At 43.0% G+C, this 20194-nt stretch overlaps 1 protein-coding gene across 1 annotated transcript; it reads left to right on the plus strand.

Moving 5' to 3' along the window:
• Positions 1-11657: 11657 nt before the first annotated feature.
• On the plus strand, positions 11658-20194 carry LOC127624875 (olfactory receptor 146-like). Its single transcript, XM_052099828.1, has 4 exons — positions 11658-12560; positions 16864-16935; positions 19389-19659; positions 20064-20194. Exons 1-4 carry the CDS (start codon positions 11658-11660, stop codon positions 20192-20194), a joined length of 1377 nt encoding a protein of 458 aa, XP_051955788.1.

A 20194-nucleotide genomic window follows, 5' to 3' on the forward strand; every position in this document is an offset into this window, starting at 1 on the left:
TCCCTTAATGCATGTAGTAGTTGCTCTATGCGAGAAACATAGAGAGAAAAGAGGCCCAGCCAGGCTTGGCCCGTTCCCAGGTTGGCAAGCATAACCTTGTTCCCCTCTCTAGGGTAACCAGAAGGATTCTGATGACTTTAATGGGGCATTGGGGAAGGGTACGTGCAGCCTCATACAGCTGGTTGCCTTTGCACATAAGAATACCTGCCCACTCCTGTATCAGCAGTTCACGTACACGGCTCAGCGCATGTCATGATTAAAGTGGGACCCCTAGTGTCGCTTCTCCGACACAACGTGGAGAGAGCGACAGAAGGGGAATGTCTAGGTTACGTATGTAACCTCCGTTCCCCAATGGAGGGAACGAGACGTTGTGTCTTCCCCGCCACATCGCTGAGCCAAGGCACTGTTGTGGCCGGAAACATTTCCGGCTCCTCAGAAAAATCCTGAATGAACTCCCGTATTCGCCCCGCTTAAATACCCGTATGTCCGGGGGCGGGATATGCAAATACCATCTGCCAACTTCTCATTGGCCTTTTTTCATAGAACAGAGGTATATATCGGCGCTCAAGAGAGACCCCTAGTGTCGCTTCTCCGACACAATGTCTCGTTCAATCCATCGGGGAATGGAGGTTACATACGTAACCTAGACGGTAAGTGCATAAAATGTAAAGAAAAGTAACTACAGATAACAATGTGTAACGAACCTCAATTCATGATGGAGGGAACAAGACATTGTGTCGATGTAGTGACACTAGGGATCGCTCTTGGGAGCCCTAAACAACTCTGATCTTTGAGAAAATACCAATGGGAATTGGTGAGTGGAATTTGCATGCCACTCCATATGGTCAAAGGCTATAAAAGTAGCTAGCTCGCATCCACTCATTCAGATTTTGCACTGAAGAGCCGAAGACAGGGTCCCGGCCATTTCAGCAGGTAGCTCAGCATTGTGGCAAGAGGGACACATAATTTCATTCCCCCCATCAGGGAACGGAGGTTCCAACATTAACCAAGACATTCCCTATCTGTCACACTCTATTACATAGAATGGCGGTGCTGGTGCAGGCAAACCACTGCGTGCCCCGTATTAAGTGTACCCTGCCCCACGTAACCTTCCTCAATGCCCCACGAGTTTCATACATCCCCTCACACCCTGGGGACAAGACGAACTCATAGTGGGGAAAGGCTGTGCCAGCCATGGCCTCTTCTCTTCTTTTTTCTCCCACAAAAATGGAAAATCATTCAGCTAGTGACATATACATCTGCGGAGACCACACCCTGCCCGAAGGGGAGAATACGTCTCATGGACTTACCGAACGGCAGTATCGCATGTGGAAGAAGTCCCCGCAGTAGGTCCTACCCGTGTGCACCAAGGAAGACTTGGTTTACCAACAGGAAAACCGTACCATGAAAAATACATCACATGGATTACCCATTTCTCAGCCGAATTTGCCTGCAACAGGGCTGAAGAGGAAAGACATCTAGGGTTCACTGTCTTGTGAACTCGCATGGGGGAAAAAAAGTGCACATCTTCCCATCCGGGAGGGGAAAGGCACTGTATGCAAGCAGTACACCTGGCCAGCTGCCCCGCACACTTACCTGTTCGTACCTGACAATATATGGGACGAAACCGGCTCAACCTGGAGATTATAGATTAGTGAAGGTATTGGGTGTTGCACAGCCTGCAGCTCTACAAATGTCTGCTAGAGAGGCACCATTGGTCAAGGTCCAGGAGGCCGCCACACTTCTAGTGGAGTTTGCTCATAGTCCCAAAGGGGGCAGCACGTCCTGGGCCTGGTATGCCAAAGCGATGGTGTCCCCGACCCAGTGGGCGATCCACTGTTTGGAGACAGTGCACCATTTCCACTGTCCTCCAAAGCAGACAAAGAGCTTTTCAGAGCATCTAAAGCTCTGCGTGCAGTCCAAGTAGATGCTCAAAGCTTGCACTGGACACAGCAACGACAAGGCTGGGTCTGCCTCTTCCTGGGGCAGCACTTGCAGGCTCACCACCTGATCCCTAAAAGGGGTTGTGACCCCAGTCGGGGTCTCAAGATCACATGAGAGTATGCCGGACCGAACTACAGGCAGGTTTCGTTGACAGAGAATGCCTGCAGATCCCCAGTCCTCTTGATGGACATGAGCGCAGTCAGTAGGGCAGTCTTCAATGAGAGAGCATTTAGCTCAACTGACACTAGGGGATCAAAAGTGGCTCACCACAGGCCCAGCAGGACCACAGAGAGATTCCACAAGGGAATGAGGCGCGGCCTAGGAGGATTCAACCTCCTCGTAGCTCTAAGAAACTTGATGATCAGGTCATGCTTCCTGAGGGACTTGCCATCCACCTCATCGAGATGCACCTCTATAGCGGCCACATACACCTTCAAGGTGGAGGGGGATAGCCACCCCTCCAATATCTCCTGCACATCTCTGGGTGTCTTCACCTTGGGAAGAACACCAACTTGTGATCAAACAGCACTTCAAGGCATATAGGCACCTCATAGAGGGAGCCCTTGCCTGAGTGATTTTGTCTCCTAAGCAACCAGGTCTCCTAAGCAACCAAATTGGCCTGGTTGCTAGGGAGGGTAGAGTCACATGGGGTTACCTCCTTGTGGTCGCGATTAGTGGTTCTCACTCTCAGTGGGGCACGTGGTACGTTGTATGTGGATCGCAGAGAGTAGCATGAGCCTCCACATGCAGAGTCTCCACAGTGTCATGCACAACAAGCCACTTGATAAGATGCATGGATTGACAGTCTCAGAAGCAGAGGCAAATAAGACTTGTCCTCCGAAAACCACGCCACCATGAGGACCTACTAAAAGGTGGAAAATGCTACAGGTAGATTTAATAAATTTAGATAAATTCCTTTGCCCTCATTTGGTATATATAAAGATAGGACAGACACCAGACTTGTCCTTGTGTTTTCCTCCCTACCCCCTGTAAAAGGCTGTTTCTGCAGGCGTTTGTTAAACAAGCTTTAATATCATGTAATGTGAAAACTGTAATAATCCTTAATGAACACCACTGGTCTGAACAGAGTAATTTGATTTTGATTCTCAAGGAGAATAGACAACAACACCCACTCCCAATGGAGCTAGATGAACCCCCCCCCCACGTTATCACATTCTCTTACAGGCATATGCCCATTACAGAAACATACTAATTTATCGATATTACTTAATAATGGGAATGTTTATAACTTATCATTTACTTTGTATATCTCCCTGAGTGTCAACATGTTTCTCAGCGAAATCGAAGTTGAGAATTTCTGCACAAGCCTACAAGTTGTAATTCTGACTTAAAGATCCATTCCATTGCACTTTTCCGAGTTGAATGGAACGCAGCTCTACTTTTCAAAACTTGATCCGACACTGAATGCTCAGCAGCCTAATTTACACTTTGAAAACTCCTGATGTTGCTATAACAATGCAAAAATCACTTAACAATTATCTTAAAGTAAAAATCAGTCCTCCTTTCCTGCTTAATTAAGCAATCACAGGTCATGCAGAACATCTTGTGTTTTTAAATCCATAAGGACCTCTTACTCAATGTTGATGTGGCAGTGACAGCCGACTCATCAGATAGCTTGATCTTACGCTTTTTGCTCTTGAATTACGTACATCACTTAAAGCATGATCTGCGTCACTCAAGGCCAGCTAGTTGCCTCGACCAGGACACATTATAAAGATCACACCCACCAAGAACAAATAAATCAATCTGATTGGCTGATGACTCTGACAATCTGTCTTTAGTTGCTCATTCATTTGCAATGTTGAGGGATTCTGTGGAAATTCTGAAGGCCTGAGGAGGTGGAGCTCAGACTCACGCACTGCTTCGGGCATGTGATTTTTGAAACAGCTGTCACACTTTGCTTGTAAGCATCAAGGAATAAATTCTGACTGGATATATTTTTGTTTTTCTCTATTTGTTTGTAGATTAATTAAGAGTGAAAAGTGATTAAAAATACATAGGCAAAGGGGTGATTGAGAATGAAAGGATGAAAAATATTTATTTATTTGGCATTTTAGGCCAGCAGAGATGGCTTTGCTGGCCCTGAGAAATCACCACTGTTCTCTATTATTGTATAGTTCTGAAAGAGTGCCATGAATGAGGCAGTTTGGGGCACAGCTCAGGCCTCTTTCTCTTTCTCTCCTGTTTAGGAGCACTCTTTCTTGGTGGGTGAGCTTCCACATGGTCCAGTGTGCCATCCTGGGGAGCAAAGAGGACCGAAAAGATAAATGTCCTATTAAGGCAGATATATGTAAAAAGGATTATGTCGAACAACTTCGTTTAGGCCCTGTAGGCACACACACTGGGACTTTTGTCATTTAAAAAAAACATAATCCTAGAGAGATAGTGAGATGGTGCCAGAATGTTTGGAGTAACTTAGATAGAATGCACAGCTACAGAAACTCACTGCCATACAACAGAGTTTGATTTGAAAATCACATATAACCTGTGATTCATCATTTGCAGGGTCCCCTTTTTTCTCTTAGCTTTCCAAACCAAATGGATTAATAGCTAAAAGATTAAAATGGGTATCATGAGGATAATACATTCTGGTTCCATCTGCTGAGAGACACCATGCTCAACAGCAACTTGTGGACAAAAGGGACAATTCGCAATAGGATTCCAAAGACTGATAGTTAAAACAGACTGTCCTTGGAATGGGACCTTTGAACTCTACCTTATGCCTCCGACACACTACACGACTTTCAAAGACGTTGGATCATAGTCAGTGGCGGCTGGTGATAATAATGTTTCTTTGCTTTTTTTTCATGCTTTTTTGATCAACCCAAAAGAGTATGGTTTTCTTTCCAACAAAAGTCTTTACAGGAAACAAACAAGATTCATTGCAGAAAGACAAGAAAACAAAGCTACCTGGAAAGCAACAAAATATGGTTGCTTCTAATAGATGAGAATTACAAAGACAAAGAAAGAACTGCAATTGGCCAAAAGTTAATGCGCAAATTAAGTAAGCCAACAAGGTTTCATGAGTCCCACATGAAAGATATCCTCCATACATCCTAGAAACTCTCTAGAGTGGATGGTGCCCCCCATGGTGACTTGGATGACTTGTGACACTGAAGTGAATTCAAATCTGGGTTCTCTTGCTGTAAACAAATTTTAGGGTCCTCCTCATACATGCCTGGGTTAAAATAATAATAATAATAATAATAATAATAAACTATATTAGATATAACCACCTCAGTCAGCAGCTCTGGCAAGGGCTCAAAGTTCTACCTCCACTGCGTCAGTGCCTGTATGGCAGTTGCCAAAAACACCATTGCATATTTATTCATGCAGCACTGCACTGCTATCTGCCCAATTATCAGCGTGGCAGCAGTTTGCGATAGTGTCAAAATGGGTAATTCGAAAGATAAAGCATGGTTATGTCATTCAATTCAGACTGGCCCTGCCTGTATTCAATGGGGTAATTCTTATAGAATTCACTGCTGAGGGGTATCTGAGGTTGATACCATTCTAAAGTTTTAGGGCCGGTGTTGCTATGGCAACACTTTAAGTTTATTCCTTCCGAGCACATGTGAATGGGGTGCCATTCGGTAGATATTCTCTCGTGTGCAGGCTGAGACAACAGACAGCGTCAACTATGCGTCATACTTGGAGGTGTGGTTTAGCGTGGGGGAAAGCAAAGCCTTGTTACCATAGTTACTCATACAAATATGTGAGGAAAAGGGGAGAAATGTCAAAAATATGACAAAAAGCTGTTGTGTAGTTGTGTAACAATGCCAAAAAAACAAACAAAGAGATTTGATTGCCCTCTAACTGATAGAAATAGAAGCCTAAAGAAGAACACCATGGCTGCAATTGACCATATGCTGGGTAATTTATTTGAGAAACATCAGAGTGGATTCAAGACTAAATCGATTATCATATCGCAATAGCTGCTCCAGCAGAGAAATAATGATGAGGTAACACCAGAAAACAAGACAAGATACATCAGAAAACTTGTCATGATCGGAATGGAGCACTACTTATTGTTTTCATGCTTTAATCTATTAAACAAGTTTGGTTTGGCAAAGTGTTAAGTAAATTGGGTGTCAAGTAAAGTTGCTGTGAAATTTGAGCTATTTTACAAGCTACACTAATTTTGTTAATCATCAATCATATTAAAAGTTATAAATAAAAATGTTTTATACCAATCGAATGACAAAATATTAACGTGAAAGTCATAAATGTAAATTTCTGCCTTGGGGTGGCCTGACGCTGCTAATAAACTACTTTATGGCTCAGCAGCTTGCAGCTGCAGTGCTCTTCTTTGGCCTTATAGATCTGTCAGTTGGAGGGCAATAGAAAAACAGTTTAGTTTTTTTGGCATTGTTTGAAGTGCAAAAACTACACAACATAATTTTGCCATGTTTTTCATTGTTAAAATATCCAAATCTATCAGATATTTTTCCCTGTTTTCCTCATAGGAATGTATGAGTAACTATGGCAACAGCGGTTTGCTTTCCCCCATGAGTGGGCAGGGCTTGCACCTCCTTGCTGACTGTATTGATGAAAACAAAAATGGGCACTAGCAAAGTTGTTCATCCACTAACATTGGGACACTTATGATTCAATCTCCAGCAACCCGTTAACAAGTTTGCACATTCAAACACAACGTCTAGGTTACGACGCTCTCTTGAGCGCCGAATATACCTCTGATCTATGAAAAAAGGCCAATGAGAAGTTGGCGGACAGAATTTGCATGTCCCGCCCCCGGACACACGGGTATAAAGGCGGGGAAATGCGTCTGTTTCATTCAGGATTTTTCTGAGGAGCCGGAAATGGTCCGGCCACAACAGTGGCTCGGCTCAGCGACGTGGCCGGGAGGACACAACGTCTCATTCCCTCCATCAGGGAACGAAGGTTACATACGTAACCTAGACGTTCACCGTCTGTCGCTCACTTCGACGTTGTGTCGAAGAAGCGACAACAGGGGTCCAATTTAAATCACACCATGCGCTGAGCCGTGTACGTGTACTGCTGACACAAGAGAGGGCAGGTTTTTTACGTGCAAAGGTGACCAGTTGTGTCAGACTGCACGTACCCTTCTCCAATGCCGCATAAAGTAATCAGATTCCTTCTGGTTACCCTAGAAAGGGGAACAAGGCGATGCTTGCCAACCTGGGAATGGGCCGAGCCTAGCCGGGCCTCTTTTCTCTCTATGATTCTCGCATAGAGCAAAATGGCTGGGGCCCTTACACGCATCGTGGGAAGGGGGTCTTACCCAGTTTCCTATTCTTTCAGGGGGAAAAGACCCTGCGTAGACCACACCCGCCCAGAGAGGAGGAGGTAAAAGTGGCAAAATACACCACATGGGCTTTTAGTTCACATGTGGGAAGTTGTGCGGTGGTAGATCCTACCTCTTCGGAGGGAGGAGTTGCTACAGACACGGCGACCGGGGGGCAGCGGGAACTGCCCAAGGGAGATGCAGGTCTACTCATAAGGAGACCATACTGCGGAAAATACACACAGGAGGAAAGTCCACGTGGGAGCCCTAAACTGTGGAGCACCTATTCCAGTACAGGTTAGATTTGAGTACCGGCAGTGGATTGGGTTGGCGAATTCCTCCATCGAATTGTGGACCCACAGGGCTAGGGAGGAGTCATCCAGGGAGCCGAGTGAGTGGGCTCTCCTGGGAGAAAAAGAGCACGGTATTACCTCAGCCGAGGGAAAGGGCACTAGGTGCAAGCGATCCACTCGGACAATCCATCAGCTTGTTACCAAGTTCTACTGGCTTGAACCTGAGAAAACACAGGATGAGACTGACTCTACCCTGAGATTGTAGAATCTCACAAAGGTATTAGGTGTTGCCCAACCCGCTGCTCTGCATATGTCTGCCAGGGAGATGCCTCTGGCCAGTGTCCACGAGGACGCAACACTCCTTGTCGAGTGTGCTCGGACCCGCAAAGGGGGGGCACGGCCTGGGTGCGATAGGCCAATGAAATGGCATCCACCACCCAATGGGAGAGCCTCTGTTTGGAGACAGCGTTCCCTTTCCACTGTCCACCAAAGCAAACAAAGAGCTGATTAGAGCGTCTAAAGCTCTGTGTGCGGTTGAAATAGATACGCAAAGCATGTACCGGACACAGCAACGAAGGGGCTCCAAGCAGGTGTCACTGATAGAGAACACCTGCAGGTCCCCGACCCTCTTGATGGAGGCGGGCGTGATCAGCAGGGCCGTTTTAGAGAGAGGATCCTGAGTCCAACTGATTCTAGCAGCTCGAATGGGGATCTCTAAGGACTGAGAGGACCACTGAGAGATCCCAGGAGGGGAACAGGCATGGCCAAGAGAGATTTAACCTCCAGGCGCCTCTTAGGAACCTGATAATAAAGTCGTGCTTACCCAAAGACTTGCCATCTACTGCGTCGTGGTGGGCCATGGACGGGGACAGCCTCCCCTCCAATCGTGTCTATGACAGCAGGAGATAGATCAGCTAGATCTTCTGCGTCCCATCCAGGGGCCAGACGTGGAGGTTCCAGAGGTCTGGATGCAGATGCCAGAACATGCCCTGTCCCTGAGAAAGAACGTCTTTGCTCAGGGGAATTTACCAGGGAGGGGCTGTCGCAAGGAGTACGAGGTCCGAGAACCAAGCCCGAGTGGGCCAGTAGGGAGCCACTAGAGTGACTAGTTCATAGCACCTGTGCAAGAAGGCTCACTGGGGGAAATGCGTACTTGCGGAGCGGGGCAAGGGCTGCCTTTGCGACCTTCGTAAAGATTCGAGGGGACAGGGACATGCCGAAGGGGAGGACCTTGTACTGATACGCCTGGCCATCGAATGTGAACAGTAGAAAGGGTTGATGTCGAGGCAGTATTGAGACGTGGAAGTACGTGTCCTTCAGGTCTACCGCTGCGAACCAATCTAGATGCCGGACGCAAGTTAAAATATGTTTCTGCGTGAGCATTTTGAACGGGAGTTTCTGTAAGTCCCGGTTGAAAACTTGCAAGTCCAAGATCGGCCGTAAGCCGCCGCCTTTCTTGGGTACGATGAAGTAAGGGCTGTAGAGACCCTTCTTCATCTCGGTTGAAGGGACAGGCTCTATCGCGTCTTTGAGCAAAAGGCTACTGTGGAAAAGAGGACGCCCGCGAAGGGGGGCGGGGGCATGGCAAACTTAATTGCGTAACCGAGACGGATGATCCTGGCCAGCCAGCGAGACAGGTTGGGAAGTGAGAGCCACGCATCCAAGCTCCGTGCTAGGGGCACTAAAGGGACGATTATTTTTGACGTACCCGGCGGGGCGGAGCAGGTAGTATGGCGTCGGGAGGCGAAAGTGCGTCCCAAGGCTCTGGTGCTGAGAAAAGTCTCAAAGCACTTATCTTGCTCTGCACACCCGGCAGGGGGCGGGTTAGTGACTGAGGAGGAGGTCCAGTGACGGCGTCCTCTAGACTTGTCAGAGCCGGCCGGCCAGGGGACAGTTGTGGCTTGGCTGGAGGCGGGGTTCCACTGTTGAGGTCTGGCGGCAGAGTGCCGTGAGAATGGCATTTGCGGGCCAGGTGACCCAGAGACAAAGAAAATAGCTCTTTTATTGAGAATGTGGGTACCGCAGCCCTGCTTTCTGAGGGGTGCGGCAAATGAAATAAACTCAAACAAGGATTCTTCTCCCGGCCTCTCGGTCTCGGTCTCTGGGTCGATTGTCTCAGGAGCGCCTGGGAGCCTTCCGGGTCCTCGAGGGGGTCCGTGAGACGGGGGGCGTGCGCTTCCTGCAGGGTGCTCCACGCGGGGGCCGAGAGCTGGGCTCAGGTTGAGGCAGAGCAGCACGTTTATTAGCCGCAGGAGGACGCCCTCGGTGATCAGATGGGGCTTAGCCCATGGCGGCAGGGTTGCGGTGGGGCAGGAAATGTGAAATGATCTCCGTCTGCTTCTTCACCGAGGAGAACTGCTGGGCAAAGTGCCGGTGTTGCCGAAGCAGTCAAGGAAGCGAGTCTTGTCCGTCTCACGCATATCCACCAAGTTCACCACAGATGACGTTCCTGAACCACGAGAATGGCCATCGCCTTCCCGAGTGACTGCGAGGGCGGTCGCTGAGCGCAGTTCCTGAAACAAGTCGGGATCAGGACAACCCTTTAAATCTTTAAGTGCCTTAGCCTGGTGGACTTGCAGGAGGGCCATGGCATGCAGGGCGGGGGGCGTGGCTGTGAGCGGCGTGCATACCCCAGGAACCAATCATCCAGCCGCGACGGATGTGGGGAGGACAGAGGGTTCCAGTCCAGCCCCACGCTGGCGGTGGCCCGGGCAAGTATGTCGGACATCTGGGCGTCAGCCTCAGCCTGGGCGTGCTGGCCCGAAGGCGGCAGCCCAGACGAGTCATCCGCGTCAGATGCTGGACCGCTCTCCGATGCAGCGGCGAGCTCATCCAGCTCGGGGGGCTCTAGAGGATAGGCAGGATGGCTGTGAGGCGAGCAGCTGTTGCTTTGAGCCCGGACGGAAGTCAACGAGCATGCCGGGGCGGGAGGTTCGCGGGGACGTACCCGGTGAAACCAAGCCCGCTGCCACCCCCAGATTGCCTCAATCGTCAGCCGCGTCCTCAATCCCGTGGTAAGAAGGAGCGACGCGGGGGGCGGCTGGAGTGGCGTTCCTTCGGTTGAAGGAAAGCCGCAACCTTAACATTGCCATGGTCATGTTCTCGCAGTGAGAACATGAACCATCCACAAACGCTGCCTCGGTGTGATCGCAGCCCAGACACACGAGACAGCGCCTGTGGCCATCTGAAGTGTAGAGCACTCTACCGCATCCAGGAACTACACAGGGGCAGAAGGGCATCTTTATAAAGCGCGTCATGAACAGGACGTTCAACGCCGCTGTGTATTGCTCATTTAGAGGTAAATACTCTTTTAGAGAGTTTTGTATAGTTATAACCATAACACCAAAAAAGAAACACAAGAACATCCATCATGGCAACAAATGCTGTGAATCTTTTTTTTTTTCGTGTTGGGTGATGACATATGAATATATATAAACTACACATCAACAAGGCAAGAACAATTAAACTTTTATTCAGAGAAATATTTATTTTCAGACACAAAATGAGTCAGAAGTCGCAACATGAAAACCATTACATTTGATCAAAACAATAATATAGATTGTTTTTGCATTTTGTATAGTTATATCCATAACACCAAAAAAGAAACATTCATTACTGCTCCTCATGGCAACAAATGCTATAATTATTTTTTTTTTTTATGTTGGGTGACGACACAGAAAGACATAAAAGCCACACATCAAAAAGGCAAGGACAATTCAAGTTTTATTCAGAGAAGTGCACATCATTCCATTAACCATATCATTACATGGAGAATCTTAGGCAAAGTGTGGTAAGTTTATGCTGTTATTGTACATTTCTGAAATAACACTGGCTTTACATTTTTATATTCAGCAACATTAAACAAAAATGGCTCTGCATCTTTAAATCAACTACCTTGTTAATAACATAAATATGTCCTTGTTTTTGAATGTCACTTTTTTCCCCCCAAAGTGTCAATGTAGCACTGCTAAAAAATAAATTCTGATCACTATTGTATATTTGTAAAATATGTTCTATACATGCAGATTAACACATTAAAATCAGGACAATGGCCTTTTTTGTAAGATGCAGTATGTAAGTTAATATATTATTTATGATAGTAACACATCTGTTTGTTTTGTTTGGAGCAGCCAATGGACAACTTGACATTAAGGCACAGCATTCTCCTAGTAGAGGGACTCAGTGTTACACCCCAGTCATCTAATCCTGTTTTCATTGTGATTTTCTTAGTTTATGTCTTTGCAGTGGTTTCAAACATTACACTTATTATTTTAATCTCAACAGAGAAGAATCTGCATGACCCCATGCATGTTCTATTTTGTAACTTGCCACTGAATGATATACTAGGGACCACTGTTATTTTGCCACGCTTAATGCAGGACATTTTAACAGAAACCTCAGAGCGCTATATAACGTATGTGGGGTGTGTTATTCAAGCTTATTTTGTGCATGTATTTACTGCAGCATGCCATTATGTGCTTATGATCATGGCTTTTGATAGGTACATTGCTATATGCAATCCATTGCGATACACGGCTATAATGACCAATAAAATGGTGATTAAACTCTCAGCAGCAGCCTGGGGAATGGCAATACTTTTGGTGACAATTATGATAGGTCTGACTGTGCGTCTGTCTCACTGCAGATTTAAAATTGAAAACCCTTTCTGTGACAATGCCTCACTGTTTAAACTGTCCTGTGAAAATGTGTCCATTAATAATGTGTTTGGAATTATTTATACTGCTGTTGTAGCCTGTCTGTCATTGATATGTATATTTATAACATATGTAAAGATTGCTGTGGTATGTATAACCAGCAAAAACAAAGCACTCAATAGCAAAGCCATAAAAACCTGTAGTACTCATTTATCTGTTTATTTAATCATGTTTGTGTCTGGAGCCACTTTTATATTTCTCCATCGTTTCCCTGAATATTCTGAGAGCAGGAAACTGGCTAGTTTACTTTTTCATATTGCACCACCAGGATTAAATCCCTTAGTTTATGGTTTACAAACCAAAGAGATAAGACAGAAGTTTGTAAAATTGTGGTAAAGCAAAAAGGGGAAATCTTAGTCTCTTTCTTTCTTTTTTTCTTTCTCATTATTTTAATCTATTGTGACTATACTTTTCCATCTCAGAGTTTAATGTGTTGTGTATACTTCTACTCAAGAATGTGTACAAAGCACTGGTCTTACCAAAGAAAACAAACAAAAAGTGAAATAAAAATCATTGTAGAAACAATGGAAATTCTTGAATACATCATATATTTATTTTTATTAAAGAAAATATGCTTTGTAGTCCATAAGTACTATAGTATACTATAATAATAATGTCTTAAATAGGCAGCCTTTTTTTCCCCAACAATATTCTGTATCAATTTCTGTTGTTCTTTGTGTGTGGGGACAGGTTTGGGTGTCCTCATAAGGATAGCCACACCAACAAGTGTGTATGTGTGTATGAGTTATGATCCAGCTGGGGATCGAACCCGGATCTGTGGAGTGTGTGTCCGAGAGGCAGACCACTCCACCACTGGGGAAGGTGGAACTCAAATGCAGAGGAATATGGAACAATGAGATTCCAAAAATCTTAAGTTTAATCCTTTGCTCTTTATTTCAAAGGGAAAAACAAAAACATTAACTACAGTCTTTGGGCAGCACTTTAGGTTAACGTGCCACAGGGTGACTCAAACATCTCTCCTTGAGAAGCAATGCAAAGGATGAATCCAGACGTCCACAATCCACTAAATGTAACAGAAACTGATTATCGAAGAACAAAACAGAAGACTCACAAACCTCAGAACATCCTTAGCAAAGCTAAGGGCAATGAGGCCTTAAATAGGGTCTATCATTAGGAGTGATTCAACTCAGGTGAGAGCATTGCAACTAATTAACAAGGTAGTAATCTGAGTTGAAATTATGCCATCTAGTGGTAAAATCAAGGAGCTTCAGTCAAAACATTACGTGTGTGTGTGTGTGTGTGTGTGTGTGTGTGTGTGTGTGTGTGTGTGTGTGTGTGTGTGTGTGTGTGTGCTGATGCCTGTCCAAGTGTGATTGCATGGATATGTTTTAAGTATACTTTTTCTGCTTGCATTGGTATAACATAGACATTAAATAAATTATTATGCACTCAACACTATAAGAGCAATGTACCTGCATTATACATTGAATTTTACTTAAATTTTATCTCTTAATTATATAATATATGCTTGAAAATAGCAAATTCTGTTAAATAATATCTGACATTTTGTATGTATGTATTATGTATGTACCACTTTATTAGGTACACCTACTTATTCATGTGATTATCTAATCAGCCAATCATGTGGCAGATGTGGGTCAGGAGCTTCAGTTAATGAAACAACCATCAGAATGGTTAAAAAATTTGATCTCAGTGATTTTGACCGTGGCATGATTTTTGGTACCAGACTGGCTGGTTGGAGTAGTTCTGTAACTGGGATTTTCACACACAACATTCTCTAGAGTTTACTCTAGAGAATGATGCCAAAAAACTAAAAACATCCAGTGAGCAGCAGTTCTGCAGACAGAAACACCATGTTGATGAGAAAAGTCAACGGACAATGGCCAGATTGGTTCGAGCTGACAGAACGACTACGGAAACTCAGATAGCCCCAGAATAGCATCTTAGAACATGCAACACATCAAACCTTGAAGAAAACATACAAAGAAGTGGTCTTTTCAAAGAGAAAAGTTGGTAAAATTTGTCATAGAAATTATCTATCTACCTATCTATCTGTCTATCTATCTATCTATCTATCTATCTATCTATCTATCTATCTATCTATCTATCTATATATACAGTATATATATATATATATATATATATATATATATATATATATATATATATATATATATATATATATATATACTGTTCAACATATATATATATATATGTTGACATTTTATTATTTCAACATATATATATATATATATATATATATATATATATATATATATATATATATATATATATATATATATATATATGTTGAAATAATAAAAATGTAGCCAGAGGGTTGTAGAAACAACACACAATATAAAAAAAAAAAAAATCATTTCATTTCAAGAACACACTACCCTTGCTAACACCTGAGAGAAGACTTCAGCACTGAATGAAACATCATTGCCTGCTGATTTTGGCTCAGAAATTGTTTGTGTATACAAGCATTAGCTCTTTTAGTTCTTCTTGGTGCTAGTACAAGGTTCAGCTCTATGGGCTTCAGCGGCTGACACAGGGTTTTCAGGGTTCATATTCTCTGTCTCTTGCAGACTGGGATATGTGACTTCCTAACTCAACAAAATTAGGATCAGATTGCTAAACCTCAACTCACTCAGAAACAGATTCTCCCCTCGATTGTGATGTTGTGGGAAAACAGGTTTCAGTCACCTCTGGCTCAGGAATAGAGTTAACACAATAGCGCAAGTCATATCTATGGACTCTCTTTATAGACCACCCTCAAGGGGCCTACCCAAAGGTCTGTGGAGCAAGTATACATCAGTCGTATGGCAATTGAATTTGTCATCAAAAAGGGCAAGACTCTCAGCTGACTTGCATTCAATCTATCTTGGTGAATGACTAACCAGTCATGTTTTCTGTCCACAGTTTGCTATTTGACCTAGCAGTGTATCTAATGGTAGATATGGGCTGACTCCAAATAGAAAGTAATGCAGTGAGGAAGTTGTTCTGACCAATGCTTTTCTTTCCAGAAGGAAGTGTATGTAATATATCATTGAGCGTTCTGTTAAAGGGCTCACACTGAGCATTACCCTGAGGCTGATGTGGTGTGAGGTTTCTTTAAACCATACATTTTACACAAATCCGCAAATTCCTATCCTGATCAGAGTGCAATCGTTCAGGCACACCGTATTTCAGGAACCACTCTTTCAGAAGGATCTTAGCAGTGGTATCAGCCCTCTTATCCTTGGTTGGAAATGTGTGAACTTAGGTCACAATTAACAATTTTTTTCAGACATCAGATGGAGGTTCAAGCACAGTAAATTCCACTGCCACAACTTCAATGAGCCTTGAAGCAAGAAATGGATTAATAGGAGGATGTATCCTTGGCTGTGGTACCTTGGTTAAGATGCACCTTTGAAACTTTTTGATCCACTGCTCCACGTCATTAAACATGTCAAACCAGAAGCATTATTGCCTCAACAGGTTTAGCATGTGCTCAATGCCCTGATGTCCCTTACTTTCATGAACACTTTCAAGGACCTGTTCTTTTAGACATGAGGGTAAGAGCAGCTGTTGAAATTCACCATGATGTTGGTCATTCGCAGTGTGATAAAGCAAGCCATCCAGCTCTCTAACACACTTTCACTGCTTTATCAGTGACAGAACAGACTTTGACAGACCAGATCTCCGTTGTATAACCTGCCAGAGTAGGCATACTTCCTTGAGGGTTTCTGCCTTCCTCTTCTCCACACTACACACCAGTAATGCTCTGCACGTATCTGTCTAACCATACAGCACTTTTCAAAGGCCACCACTAAGTCAAGCTCTAAGGCTGTTCCTTTGTTTATGATATTGCAGATAGTAATACAGTCATCATATTCTGCATCCTCAGGAGTGGCGGGCTCCCCTGCTGATGGCTGCCTAGAGTGGGCATCAGCAGCTTCATTATGGCATCCTGGGCGTCAAAAATCAAAGATTGAGCAATAATTGAGCAATATCTTTGCTCAGCTGCAATGAGCTTGGCCATTTCTAGATGGCACATAGGGTTGTTATCTGTTATGACCACAAACTTGGGATCCAGAAGATAACCACAGAATTTTTCAAAGATAGCCCATTTGAGGGGCAGTAGCTCATTTCTGTCATTACATTCTGCTTTATGAAATCTCCTACTGCCAGAAGCTGTGACTCTCCTACACTCACCCTGCAGCTGGTATAAGACAGCATCCAGGACTTCATTGCTCATGTCAATCTCCAATATGAAAGGAAGTTTGAAATATGTATACCCTAACACAGGAGCAGAAGTAAGCTTCTCTTTCAGCAGGTCAAGTTCTGATTGGCACTCTGATGACCACAAAACACTAAACTCTCTCTTTTTGTACCAAAGTGCTTGATTCACAGGTTAAATAAACCATGGAGGGGGAAATTCAAGAAAACCCTCAATTAACTTTCTATATTAACTGCAGAACCCAAAAAACAGGTGTATTTTCTTAACTGTACAGGGAATTTTCCATTGCTTTACCACTTCGACTTTACCAGGATCAGTACTAATACCTCAAACTGAGATCTGATGACCTAAGAAAGTTAATTATTTCTGCAAGAAATTACACTTTTCTGGCTTAACTTTGAGACCTGTTTCTTTAAGATTATTAAAGACTACTTCCAGTCTCGGCAAGTGCTCAGGGAAAGTGGGCGAGTACACAAGTATGTCATCAAGGTACACTACCATGATCTGAAAAATTGTATCACCCATGGGAGCCTGTTGAAACGTAGATGGTCCATTGCAAACCCCAAAGAGCATCTGAGAATCTTAAATATTTGATTTGATTTTTGATTTGATTTATTAGACAAATTAGTAGTGAAAAATACACTCATTTTTCAAGGATAACACAATAAAGTTAAAAAAAAAACTTATTTCCATTGTGGTCCTTGATGTAAAGCACAACTTCACTCCTAGAGACAGATTATCATGGCACTGCATACTGGTATATTTACAACACTACAATAAAAATACACATTACCAAACTACACATCATACTTAGACATCATACATCATAATTAGACATCCACCAAACATTAATACAAATAAGTCACTAATACAACTTATCCAATAACCAACTTCTAACTTTCGTGCTAAAACCAACCATATTTGACATACTCTTTATATCTAGAGGCAGCTTATTCCATTCCTGAGCCCCTGAGTATTCAAAAGACCTTCGACCATACATTGTTCTAAAGCGACATAATGTAATGTCCATTAAACTCTGCCTAGTATTATAACAGTGTGTCTCACTTACTCTAGAGATACACATATTAAGATACGAAGGAGCTCTTTTATTAATTATCTTGTGTACCATCTTTAATTTAAAGTGCACAACTCTACTTTCTATAGGTAACCACTTAAGATGTCTAAAATGGGAGGCATCAACATGTGTAAAACTATTAAAACCTAAAACCAACCAGTATCAATTTATTTTGAGATTTCTGTAACTTAACCAGCCAAAAAGCGAGACAATTCGGACATCCAAGAAATACATGCGTACTCTAGATGACATAACACTAAACATGATGCAAGTATTTTTAAATTTTGCTTATCCAAAAACCCACACATCTAGCAAGAAATTTTGTCCTAGCATTAACTTTCCCTAAAATTTTCATAGCCATGCCTGTACCCCTTAAATCATTGTCCAAAACACATCCAAGATAATTAACAGTAGTTCTATTTGATATTATATAATCCCCTACCTTGATAATCAAGTTAGGAGCTTTGTTCAGTTTACTTCTTGTCCCAAATAATATGGATTCAGTTTTTCCTAGGTGCAATAAAAGTTTGTTATCAGAGAGCCAATCTCTTACCCTGCAAAGCTCCTCACCTAATCTTGTTTGAATTTTAGAAACATCCTTATTAGAAACCAGTAGAGCAGAGTCATCCGCATATAAAAACATATTACAATCACAAACAGCTTGCATGTCATTTATGTATAAGAGAAATAAAAGGGGACCTAGGACACTTCCCTGAGGAACTCCATTATCAATATTTGTCTCCTCAGAGAGTACCCCATCAATTACTACCCTTTGAGTTCTCCCAGTTAAATAAGAGTTCAACCAGGCTATGACCATACTAGAAAAACCCATGACACTTAATTTATCCAGCAATATTGTATGGTTCACTGTGTCGAAAGCTTTTTGAAGATCCATTAGTACCATTCCACACATTTTACCTTCATCAATCTGTTTTCTTATAAAATCTGTTAAATAAAGTAAAGAAGTATCAGTCGAATAAGATCTTCTAAAACCTGATTGAAATTCATAAATTAATCCATTCTTACATACATATTGATACATCAGTTTATGCACTATCTTTTCTAAAATTTTTGATGCCACACTAAGAATGGAAATCGGGCGATAATTTCCAGGATCATATCTATTACCTTTCTTATACAGTGGAATGATTTTGGCTATTTTCATGTCCGATGGAACTATACCCTTTTCTAAAGAAAGATTCACAATAAATGTAATAACTGGAGCTATAATAGCACCAGCATCTTTTAGGAATCTCGCTGGAATACCATCGAGCCCAGCTGACTATACTTCTCATCAGACACCAGAATGAGATCTATTGTACTTTCTCCACCATTCCATACTCTCGTAGAATTGTTTATAATTTGAGTAAAATTAAATAATTTACATAATGACTGCAGAGAATTATAATTAACCCCTATCTTTTTGTGTACATCAGTACTGAAGTCCCCGATAATACATTCTTTTGCCAAAGCATTATGTTGATTTAAAACAAGCTCAAGACCTTCATAAAAATCATTTTGACTAGGTGGACGATAACAAACGCCAAATAATATTGGCTTAGTCACAGGCATTAGCAAGTCCAAAAACAATATCTCATAGTCTACATTATTAGCTAGAACCTTAAAAAGTATATCTGATCTAATAAAAATACAAATACCCCCACCTTGTCTGTTTCGATCTTTCCTAATTAAACTATAATTTTCTACACTTATTTCATTATCGCTTACTGACAAATCTAGCCATGTTTCTGTAATTCAAAAAATCCCCACATTACAATTCCTAAGTAACCACCTTAATTCCTCAATCTTCGGTAATAAACTCCGTACATTTAAATGCACAAAATGTAAACCTTTTATATTAAAATAGTCTTCAAAAGAACCTATCGAGCCATTTGATGCTGGAATCTCTTCAACCTCAACCGAGTCCTTTGCGTCCTCAACGCCCCTCCGAAACCCGGTATCATCTCCGCACTCCTCACCAAATAGCTCGCCCTTCCGAGAGTCCGAGAGTCCATCTCCAAGCAGATTCCCTTGCATCTCCAAGCAGATTCCGAGAGTCCGAGAGTCCATCTCCAAGCAGATTCCCGTAGCCGACTCAGCATCCATCCCAACCAAGTCATCATCCATGCAAAGGTATGGTATGTTATTAGACATGCTAATATTTAGCTCCATATCACTGCTTGACGCTCGTACCTGTTCGACAGCAAAGTTACTAAGTAAATTTGAGTAAATATCTCAAATGGAGTTGTAAATGGAGTCTTATGCATCTCACTTGTGGACAGCAACCTGTTGATATACACTAGCTAAATCAATGGAAGAAAATAACTTTGCTCCTTGTAGTGCATCAAAGCTTTGATCTACCCTAGGCAGAGTAAACAGTTGAGTTCAGCTGCCTGTAATTGACACAAAGCCATCGGGTTTCCTAACTAGCATGATAGGTTTAGCATAAGTACTGGTGCTTTCTTGGATCACTCCTTTCTTAAGGTGCTTGGTGGTATGTTCTCTGACTTCCCTTTACTGTGTGGGTGGGATACACCTACAGGGTTGGGCTACCAGTACATGATCAAAGTCTGTAAAGCCCAGGTTTTCATCCTCAAGAGCAAAAACATCATAGTACTTCATCAGCAAATCAGTCAGCACTGCCTGCTGTTCAGGAGTACCACTGCTGTGTAG

Source organism: Xyrauchen texanus, chromosome 31 (genome assembly GCF_025860055.1).
Source record: "Xyrauchen texanus isolate HMW12.3.18 chromosome 31, RBS_HiC_50CHRs, whole genome shotgun sequence".
Taxonomy (NCBI): domain Eukaryota; kingdom Metazoa; phylum Chordata; class Actinopteri; order Cypriniformes; family Catostomidae; genus Xyrauchen; species Xyrauchen texanus.